The 11133-nt window shown below is 45.1% G+C and overlaps 1 protein-coding gene across 3 annotated transcripts in view; it reads left to right on the top strand.

Moving 5' to 3' along the window:
* Window positions 1–28: 28 nt before the first annotated feature.
* The window catches only part of Lig1 (DNA ligase 1), a 35991-nt gene continuing 24886 nt past the window's right edge, over window positions 29–11133 (top strand). The window contains exons 1-6 of one of the 3 annotated variants that reach the window (XM_048427766.2): window positions 29–142; window positions 1797–1870; window positions 3788–3877; window positions 6406–6541; window positions 7681–7807; window positions 10298–10393. In XM_048427766.2, coding sequence (XP_048283723.2) covers window positions 1806–1870; window positions 3788–3877; window positions 6406–6541; window positions 7681–7807; window positions 10298–10393 — 514 coding nt within the window. In that variant the 5' untranslated portion in view covers window positions 29–142; window positions 1797–1805. Of the gene's footprint in view, window positions 143–461; window positions 648–1796; window positions 1871–3787; window positions 3878–6405; window positions 6542–7680; window positions 7808–10297; window positions 10394–11133 lie in introns of those variants that run through there. The other 2 variants (XM_048427768.3, XM_087908937.1) reach the window with 2 other exon arrangements.

The following is an 11133-nucleotide window of genomic DNA, read 5'->3' as shown; positions in this document are numbered from 1 at the left end:
CCCGGGATCCGCCTTCGGCTGTCTCCACCCTCAACCCCGCCCGCCAGAGTCTGCGCGCGAAATCCGTGTGGCGCGAATTTCGGGCTTTCCGCTGCGCGTCGCCGAACAAGCAAGTCCGGCATCTGGTGAGGCGACTCGAGAGGCAAGTGGGACCGTGGGAGCGTGGCTGGGGCTGGGGCAGGGGAGCGGCGAGCGTCCCGAGCGCTTGTCGCCGGTGAACTTCGCCGGCTCTGGGGCGGGGAGCGGAACGAGATTGGGGGCGTCGCGGCGGCCGAGGGCGCGGAGAGAGAGCAACAAGAGAGAGCGGGGTGGAGGGAAAGCTGCCGGCTGACTCGCGGACGAAGCCCCCAGCAGGTTGGAAGTGCCGCGTCTGCTGAGGACAGGAGGGGGCCTTGAAAGGGGCGGGACCCGTGGCGGAGGGGCGGGGAGAAAAAGCCGGTGGTGGGCGTGGCCACGGGCGTCGGAAGCGTCGGGTGAGGAGGGGCTGCAGGGAAGGTTTCAGTGTTGCAGTGTTAACCCTGGACGCCAGCTGTCTATCACTGGAAAATGCTAGACGAAATGGGGCCGCATGGAGTCTTGTAGTGAGAGCAAGGTGTCGTTACTGATTAGATAGCGCTCCTATCTGAAGACGAGAGAAGCTTGGTGCGGTGAGTGTCAAGAGGAGGTGGGCTGCCAGAAAGGGACACAGGCCTGGGTATGAAGGGGCAAGACTGGAGGTCTGGAGGTGAGGCCTGGACACACTTAGGCCTGGGTCAGGGCTTGTTGCTTACTGTGTGTGGAGTTGGGGAGGGAGAGAAACTTGGATAGCAAGGATAGAAGGAAGTTGTCAAGGTGAGGAGGGACGTTTGGAAAGGGAAGCTGGCAGGCAGCTAAAGAGGGCTCGCGATGTAGACTAGTGAGGGTGCTTTCCTGGCAGCTCCAGACCCTGCCTGCATCTATCCTCAGAACCATAACGGGGGCGGGGGCGGGTGGAGGAGAAAGAATAAAGAAACTTAACTCTCAAAGAATAAAAACTTGAAAAAGAATCTGCATACTCTTAGTGAATTTTTTTGTATTAGATGGAAAGCAGGCACCATATGGAAAAGGAGACGTCCCTTTTTCTGATTTGGAAGTTTTATGCCTTAATAATAAATTTTAAAGTTTCGTATTGGTTTATAAAATTGGGTGTTTTTCCTGAAGAGTAAATGCATATTTCTGATAGTTTAGCTATTTCTGGTGTGTGTGTGTGTGTATGTGTGTATGTGTATGCGTATGCGTATACCAGGGATTATGTATGTAACGTGTTTGGTAATTCACAACTGTGGGAGGGACTTCAGCCCCATGTGTGCGAATATCACTCCGCTCCTTACTGTCTGCAGACAGGGTCTCACTGACACTGAAGGTCAGCTAGTCTGGCTGACTGGATCTGCCTTTCTCCACTTTTCCCCACCCCATAGTACTGGGTTTACAGGTGTGTACAGCCGTGCCTAGCTTTTTCTTTTTAAACATGGGTGCTGGGGATTCAAACTCATGTCCTGTTACTTTTCCAGAAAGCACTCTTATCCTGAGCTACCTCTGCAGCCTCTGATTGCAGTTTTTTCTTTCAAAACAGGGTTTCTCTGTAACAACCATAACTGTTCTAGAACTAGCTTTGTCCTCGAACTCAAGAGATCCACCTGCTTCTGCCTCCTGAATGCTGGGACTAAAGGCATACCCAGCTCTTCTTTATTTCCTTAAGGAAGGTAGTTGTGCCTTCGTCCCCCCCTTAGTCTTTGCACAGCCAACATCCTTAGCAGGTCTTTGAATTTGTTTTTCAGGTCCAACTAATGAGAAAAAAAGAACAAGAGAAGAAAGGGGAGAACTCCGCTGCCACCATGCAGAGAAGTATTATGTAAGGCCCCTGCCATGCTCCAGGCGCTTTGTGTTGTGACTTTTCCTGGGAAAATGAGAACTGATATTCATTCACTACAGATAGGGGACCAATGACAAGCCAAAGAAATGATTCCACCCAAATTTAGCTTAGTGAACCTCTAAGTTTATTGGTGGCACTTATAGGAAAGTTGGTGACATAAAGGTAGCCGCTCACTCCAAAGCCCACCCCAGCATGGAAAACTGCATCACTGGGGCTCTCTGTTCAGTCTGCAGGCTGCTCCACTGAAGAATCCCTCTCAACCCCCAGTAACTGGGGAAGGAGCTTGTGAGTCTTGTAACTGTCTGAGCCTCCTCAGTGTCTTCAGCGTCCTGATTCTTGAGCTTCTTCCTCCCTGCAAGAGATAGTGTCTACATAATGCACTCTCCAAACCCTGGGCTTTCTGTGTCAAATTTGCATTTTTTGAGAAGACCTTGAGTGAGCCTTCAAGTTGAAATTTCCTAGCGTTGAGTAGTTTGGAAAGTGAGAAGTGGGATATGGGAGGAAGTGATGAATCAATTAACTCATTAATTAATCTTTAGTTGCAGGGTATGGGTCCTTAATGTGTTGGTTCTCAGCAGTTGTGCCCCCCGGGAACATGTGGCAATGTCTGGAGACATTTTTGGTTCAGGCATTTTAGGGGTCTGGGATTTGCTTTTGATATCTAGTGAACAAAACTTAGGCAAGCACTAAATCTCCCTCAGTGCACAGGATAGCCTCAGTGCCAGTTCAGAAATCCTATACTAATGCAAGGTGGCTTTAGGAACATGAGAGAGAAAGGTACTTGGTTTCCATAGTTGCAGTGTACAACTCCAGGCTTGGCTAGATCCAACAAGTGTTGTCATGGTCTGTCTCTCTGTGGTCAGCTGTTACCATTGATGTTGTCATCCTCAGGCTGACTCTCCCAAGATCAGCAATCTCAGGTGTAACATGAGGGCTTGCTTGTTAGGGTTTCTGTCCTGGCCAGTTCCCACAGCCGGTAAGCCCCAAAGAAATCACACAGAGGACTATATTAATGATAAACTGATTGGCCCATTAACTCAGGCTTCTTATCAACTCTTATAATTTATATTAACCTATTAATCTTATCTGTGTTAGCCACATGGCTCAGTACCTTTTTCGGCAGGGCAGGTCACATCCTGCTTCTTTGGTGTCTGGACAGGACTGTGGGAAAGAGCTTTCTTCCCAGAATACTCTTGTTCTCCTTGCCCCACCTCTACTTCCTGTCTGGTTGCGCCACCTATACTTCCTGTCTGGCTACTGGCCAATCAGCATTTATTTGAAACATAATTGACAGATACAGAATTGTTCCACACCACCCAGGTATGAGAGTACCTCTCTCCTTTCTGACCCAGCAATATTACAGTCAAATTTTGGCTTGGAAAAATCGTGGTGGGCTACACGTGTGCAGTGTACTGCACTAATTGATGAGGTCTGAGTCATGTATCCTTGTGTCATAGGTGGAAGTGTAGGCCACTCATGGTCTGTACTGAGAGAAAACCAGAGAGAGAGAGGGGTGTATTAGAGAAAAGGAGGGAATGGATACTAGCAGACTCAGTCCTGGTCTTCCACTGTGGAAACCCAGGAGACACAAATCCCTGCCCACTCTTGGGATGGAAAACCTGGATATGGTCTGTCCTGGGATGACAGCTTTTTATTCAGATGCTTTCTGTTCTCTTGTTTTCTTGTCCTTTACTACTACTACTACTACTTTTTTACTGTTCAGAATAGAATAAAACCTAAGGTTTTTGCCCATCCTAGGGAAGCCCTTTACCACTAAACTCCATCCCTGGTGTGTGGCCCTGCCTGGCTGGGGATGGATGTCTGGAGCTACAGGTGCGGCCCAGGTAGGTGAAGCATTGGTGCTGTTAATGTCTCTCACTCCCTGTGCTCTTCCAGGTCATTTTTCCAACCCACCAAAGAGGGTAAAGCAAAGAAGCCTGAAAAAGAGACAGCCAACAGCATCAGAGAGAAGGAGTCCCCTCCAAAGTATGTAAGGGGCTGGGGCAGGGCATGTGCTTTTAGCAGTCAAGATTCTTTTGTTTTCATGTGTTAAAACCTACTGCAGATGTGTCAGTCCTTAAAACGATACTTTTAATTTAGATATCTGACAGCCAGAAGGCAGGTCCAGCTTTAGGCACAGCTGAATCTAACTAACACTTCATAATTCTTGTCAGGGCTCTGCTCCCGTATGCTTCGCATTTTTTTTTTTTTAGACCAGACCCTGTCCATGGGGTAGAGATGCTGGCCACATTATGATTCATAGAGTCTCAGGAAAGATGCTGTATGGCCTTGCTTAGGTAACATGATCACCTTTGGGTCACAGCATGGGTATGAATACATTTAGTTCATAATCCCCAAATTGAGATGTTGAGCAGGAGACCTCACTACCTTTGTCCCAGCTTCCTCATAAGTAAAAAGGTGCCAAATATCCAACATGCTTTCTGCGTTGGATAAATGCAGATCAATGAGTAAACTGGTGTACCATTTGTAACACACTGCATACTGCAGAAGAGGCATTCTGCACATGGAGTCAAACTATGATGGTGAGGTTGGTCACTGTGACATATGCATTGCCCTCTGTACAGGCAAATGATGGTTTGTTTTCTGTGATTTACTTAGGTCATGCTTTGTATTCATCAGCTTGCTTCTGTTAACATGACTTAGAGGATTTTTTTTTTTTAATTCAGGAACACAGGCTCAGTCCTTTTTCACAGGCTCAGTCCTTTTTCTGTTTGTATTCCCTTCTATGGATATACTATACAAATTATTGGGCATTTAATTTTTGGTTAATATTTAGGTTGTTTCATTTTTGTGGGTATAACAGTTCTATGCTAATATATTTTAGATTTGCTTTTTATTATTCTTAATTATGTATGCTGGTATTTTTGTTTGTCTAATGTATATAGTAACTGTAAAAACATTAACTCAAAACTATGGTAGAAATTTGACCTTGGGCTTGGAGAGATGATACCACAGTTAAGAGCACAAACTGCTCTCGCAGAGGACCACAGTTTGCTTCCCAGCACTCATGTCATGTCAGGTGTAACTCCAGCTCCGGGAGAATCCACCTCTTGGAACACCTGTGCTCATTTGCATCTGTTCACACACACATTATAACATAATGATGATGATGATAAATCTAGGGGCTGCAGAGATGGCTCAGAAGTTAAGAGCACTTGCTACTTTTCCAGAGGACCCGGGTTCAGTTCTCAAGCACTCAGGTGGTGGCAGTTCCAGGGATCCAGTGCCACCTTCTGGCTTCTGCAGGCACTAGGCATTCGTGTGGTACATAGATATACATGTAAGCAAAGCACTCATGCACATAAAAATAAATGAATAAATTTTTTAAAAAACTATGAAAAGCTTTTGACCTTTTTCCTCTAGAGGAAGGCACTGTGACCAGTAGGCAGTGCTGCAGCAAACATGGTTATTGGCACAGTAGATGCTTAATATATCTGATGAATGGATACATATCTCATACTAGATCCTGAGGTCTGCATGTTTGCCACTGTAAGAGCTCAAGTGGCTGGCACAGTGCCTCACATGTAATCCATACATATTGACAAACACCTTTACCTTTTAAATAACAATAACGAGTCTTTTATATATTGCTTCTATATGTTATGTTCTTGAGATTGTACATACACATTTACTCATAAAACAGCTTTCGAATATTTTCTGTGTGCCTGATGTAGCTCTAGACACTCTGGGTTTTGAGGTGAACCAAGTATATGGTTATTCCTCTACTCTCCAAAGTCGTTAGAACTTAGAACTCTTTCTGTGGTGCTGAGCATGAACCTGCTTCCCTCTTTCTAAAGAAGTTCTGTAGAATTAGTGCATATCATCAGGAAGTAGCTGGTACTCACGGTGGCCTCTCTTGTGACTGTGAGCTTTCTGAGGACATTAAGCACTTGAGTGACTGCTACTCGCACACATGCCATCATGCCTGTGTCTCCGTAAGCTGGGAGCTCAGAGCTGGCATCAAGGGAACAGTGACTTAGCATAATAGTCTCCCTTTCTTTGTGTAAGACTTTAGGCTGTTACGCTGTTGCCTGGGTGTGTACCATGCTGAAACTCCTGTGACGAAGGTAGAAGGTCTCCATTTGGATTTTAGTGTTAAACTGGAGCCTGGTTCCTGCCAAGAAATTCATCTGCTTTTCATGACATGTTACTACCACGTGGACATGCAGGATGCCTCAGGCATGGGATGGAGAAAGGGAATGAGGGGAGAATACTTAAGTGCATATAACAAAGTTAAGTATGGTGGCCCACACCATAATTCCAGTGTTGATGAGGTATAGGCAAGAGAATCAGGAGTTCAAAGTCAACATCTGCTACATACAGAGTTTGAGACCAGCCTTGGCTACATGAGACCATCTCAAAAGAAAAAAGAGTGAATGCCATGGGGGACCCAGAAGATGCTCACTGAAATGAAAGAGAAGGGAATGCAGGTTTTTGTGCAGTGTCCCCATTCTGCCTGCCATTTGGCCTACATATCCCTCCCACCTCTCTAGGGTAGCATTGAAGGAGAGGAATCGAGTGGTGCCTGAGAGTGATTCTCCAGTGAAGAGGCCAGGAAGGAAGGCAGCCCAGGTCTTAAGCAGTGAAGGGGAGGAGGAAGATGAAGCTCCTGGCACCCCCAAAGTTCAGGTAGGTTTCAGCAGCCTGCTGGGTTTTCTTTTCTAAATTTAATTTTTGTGTGTTTGTGTATATATCCTTGCTGTGTGAGTGGAGGTCAGAGGACAGACAGCCTTGTGGCATTCTCTCCTTCCACTTTCTCACGAGTTTTAGGACTCAGGTCTCTATGATTGTGCAGCAAACACCTTTACCCACCAAACCGTCTTGCTGACCTTTAGCCTGCCAATTTCCTATTCACTTATACAGCTGAGTGCAGTAGCTATACAGGAAGACTCTGAGGACATGGTCCAGGAGACAATCTCCACTGTTGTGACTTCAAGCAGGAGGTTTGGGGTACAGGGTCCCAAGTCTACCTCTTCTCTAGCATGTGGAGGTCATTCAGCACCTTGACAGTGTCATGCCTCAGGTGCCCCACAGAGAACATATGGTGCTTCCTATGTTACAATTATCCCATAATTCTGTAGGTCAGGTACCCGAGTGGGTTATCTTAGGGTATTGGCAGTGCCATTTTTCTTGAGCCTGTAAGGAAGGCCACTTCATGCTTCTAGAAACCTGTTTCTTCATCTGCAGAGCCAGCCTATGGTCTCTGTCTGTGCTTTCTGTGGTCACATTTCTTTGTGACTTCTTGCTTCTATGTAAAAGAAATTTTTTTTATCAATGTGTGGTAATACATGTGCATACTATGGTGTATGGTGTCACATAATAACGTGCAAGAATTAGTCTGCTCCTTGCACCTTGTGGAAGATACAAGGAAGACTGAACACAGTCCTTAGTCTCATGACCACACTAACTGCAGAGAAGGCGGAGAAATGTAGTCCTCAGGCCCATGATTCTACTAACTCCAAGGGAGGTTGGTACATACAGTTTTTACTTAGGCCACCAGATGTACAGCTGGAAAAGGAAGATTCTGTTACTTTTAAGAGGCAGAATTAATATTAGGGTCTGTAATGAAGTGAATCTAAAAGTGTTTTGGTGGGTCAAATGATTACCTAGATGAGAGAAGGTAGCCTGAGTAGGGATGAGACTGAGGAACCAGAAATATGGCAGACACGAGAGACGAGTTCATTCTGCTCTCAAGTGTGGTAGCTGCAACTGCCAGGTAATGCATACATTCTCTTTATTCTAGAACTTTTCTTTCTGTCTCCTTCCAGAAGTCTGTGTCAGACTCCAAACAGAACTCTCCTTCCAGCCCTGATGACACATGTCCTGAGAATAGTCCTTTCTTCAACAGCCCCTCCATGGATATCTCCCCATCAGGATTCCCAAAGCGTCGCACTGGTAAGGACAGGCTAACTCCTTCCTTTCCATGGTGGTCATTTTTCTTGTGGTCCTGATGATAGTACTCCTGGTGGTGAGCATGGTTAACTGTCCCTCAGCTGTGTGACCTGAGGCAAGCAATTTCACCTTTGCAGAGGTACAGTGCCAACAGCCCAGAAGTGCCAGGATTAAAGGTTGATTCCTGTAAAGTTAATAGGCCTGGCTCTGCCTAAGTCAGCACTCAGTACATGTAGGAAATTGTGATTGTCATGTGGAGAGGTAGTTACCCACTGCTCTGGGTAGGAGCACAAAGGTGCAAGTATGGAGACTTCTGCAAGAGAGAGGGTAACTAAGCTGATTCCTGAAAGGCAAAGAGAGCTAGGCGGGATAGGAAAAAGAAAGAGAATTCCAGCTAGTGTGAGTAAATTTGGAGCATCTTGGTCACTTAGGTCTAGAGTTCTGGCACAGGGAACAGAGTTGGGGACACTGAGTGAGGAAACTGGAGAACATCCTAGAGAATCAGCCTGGGAGGAGAAGACTTTGTATGGAGAAGGGCCAGGTGAGAGGCACATGTGACCTGGGGACTGTGAGCCTGCTCTGATGACTTGTAATGCAATAACTTGAGATAGGTACTTGTAAACTTGTGTTTTAATTAATGGATATTGTGAAGCCAGGGTGAATGAGCATGCCCGATCCATCACATCTGAGATGCTTGCTAGTTCAGCCAGTACAGTCTGTAGACTTAAAATTGAAAACCTCAAATTTTACAACACTTTTGATCCAGGCATTTCATATAGGGTGGTCTACCAGAGCCAGCTTCAAAAAGGGAAGACTTTCCAGTGTCTCATGAGAAACTTGGGTATTTGAATCTGCTTTTGATATGGAATGCTGTCAATTTTTAAAAAACCCAAACACAGATTAAATATTCATGACAAAAACCTGATGTCTGAATTGACATGTACATATAGCATGTCAGATTTTGAAGGTTTACTGTATTCTTTTTCCCCTTCTCATTACCATGACAAAATCCCTGCCAAAAGCATCTTAAAGATCGAGTTTATTTTGGTTCACACTTTTGAGAGTGCTGTCCATAATGATTGGGAAGGCATGACAATTGATCACATTGCATTCGAGTCGGGAAGAAGAAGGAAACAGCACTGGTGCTCAGCTTGCTTTCTGCTCCTTTGTTTCTATACATTCCTTGTCCCCAGCCCATAGCATAGTGCCACTCAAATTCAGGGTGAGTCTCTCATAGCCAGGAATGCCCTCATAGGCACAGAGGTATGTCTCCTAGGAATTCCAGACTTGGTCAAGTTATAATGAATAGCCAATTAGTATTGGCTTAGGACACTCCAAGACCAACTTCTCAGCACAAAGGAGATTTATTTGCCTCAGAGAGACAAAGGGCAGGAAATAGATAAAGACAGGACATAGAGGATGAGGGAGAAGGGGAAGGGAACAAGGGAGAGAGGGGGAAGTGATATTTGTCCCTGAGGGGAACAAAGGACTGTCTTTGGATAGAAGGAGACAGAGGTGGCACAAAGATGGCAGTTTATAAAGTTAAAAGAGGCAATTCCGTTTATAAACTCTTTTAAAAAGAGGAGTTTAATTTTAATTAGGTGAGCCAAAAGGCTTTTGATTGCTAGAATTCATTACTTTGATTGCTGGATCTTGATAGTCGCCCTCAGGAGGAGGAAGTGGTCAAATAAGGGAATAGACCTTGGTGGCTAGCTTTAGCCTTGTAATCTAACGGTTTTTAGTAAGGCAGAGGGAATGGGGAGAAGGACAAGGCCTGCCAGAGCCATGTTTGCCAAGCTGGTGTTGGCTAGAGTCCCTTCAAATAGGAACCCATACCCTTAGCATTAAAAAAAAAAAAAAACAAAAACGGCGAATAACTTAGACTTGAAATTGTGTTCACAATAATGTATGGTTAAAACTAGGTTCTCCAGTTTGTCCCCCTCTCTTAGGTGCTAAAGTTTAGTATCACATATTCAGTTCCCTGAATGCTTCTATGAGTAGAGCTAGTCACAGGGATGTTCTGGGGATGTTCTGGGAGCTCAGAAGCCCGTTGTCCATGGTGCTCAGGTCCAAGGTTCTATCCCAGATAGGAGCCACATGTGCAAAGGCCCTGAGGTAGGAAACATGGGAATTCTAACTGGTTTTTCTAGCGAGTACAGAATGATTTGAAGAGATGAGCGGCAGCTTGAGGCTAGTGTGTGGTAAGACATGAGCTGAAGTAGTGACTGAATCCACAAGGCTGTCAGACACCAGGTTGTTGTTTACTAGAACTTTTTTCCTATCTTAAAATGCAAGAAGAAGCAGGACAGAGGTTAAATAACTTTCAAGGTCACAGATTGAGAGCTTGAAGGATAAGATATTTATTGGGGAAGTGACTGGCAGGTATGGAAGATCTGGCACCAAGTTACCCCATCCACCACGCAGTGTCTGATCTCACTAGGGCAAGCGCAGATAAACCAGTGGTCAACCACAGTGTTCCCTTTGCCTTTCCAGCTCGGAAGCAGCTCCCAAAACGGACAATTCAGGACTCTGTGGAGGAGCAGAATGAGGACAAAGACAGAGCAGCCAAGAAAAGGAAGAAGGAAGAAGGTGAGGGACCAGGATGAGAGGGGAGGGGCGTGTGTGTGTGTGTGTGTGTGTGTGTGTGTGTGTGTGTGTGTGTGTATGTGTGTGTATGCACCTACCCATGATATGGAATGGGGACCTTCAAGGGTAGGAGAGGTGTGTGCAGTACAGGATGTCTGGATTTCCAGATCTGTTATCTAAATCTTTAAGTCAACATTTTGCACTCGGAGCCAGGCTTGGTGTAATCATAGTACTCAGGATGCTGAGGCAGGAGGATCACTGCCTGTTAGAGGTCCGTCTGGTCCACATAACAAGACCCTGTTTCAATAAATAAACATTCCATACTCCAGTACATAGATGCTCATCATGAAAACTGTTTGAAACTTTTTTTTTTTCCTTAATTTAGGATTTTTTTCTTTTGGTTTTTTGAGACAGGGTTTCTCTGTAGCTTTGAAGCCTGTCCTGGAACTAACTCTTGTAGATCAGGCTGGCCTCAAACTCACAGAGATCCGCCTGCCTCTGTCTTCCGATTGATGGGATTAAAGACATGCACCACCACTGCCCAGCTTAATTCAGTATTGTATATAACTAATTTTGTTTTTATTTAATGGAAATAATAATAATAATAATAATAATAGTAATTTTACCATTGCTTTGCTGAAGATTTTTTTTGTGTGTATTTTTCTTCTCTTTTAATATATTCTCTCATGCAACACATCCCATTTTCAGGGGAATTATTTTTCATTGGTGGTGAGTTTATCCAA

This window comes from Myodes glareolus, chromosome 1, assembly GCF_982192425.1.
Source record: "Myodes glareolus chromosome 1, mMyoGla1.1, whole genome shotgun sequence".
Taxonomy (NCBI): domain Eukaryota; kingdom Metazoa; phylum Chordata; class Mammalia; order Rodentia; family Cricetidae; genus Myodes; species Myodes glareolus.
This window is presented reverse-complemented; position numbering and strand designations above follow the sequence as displayed.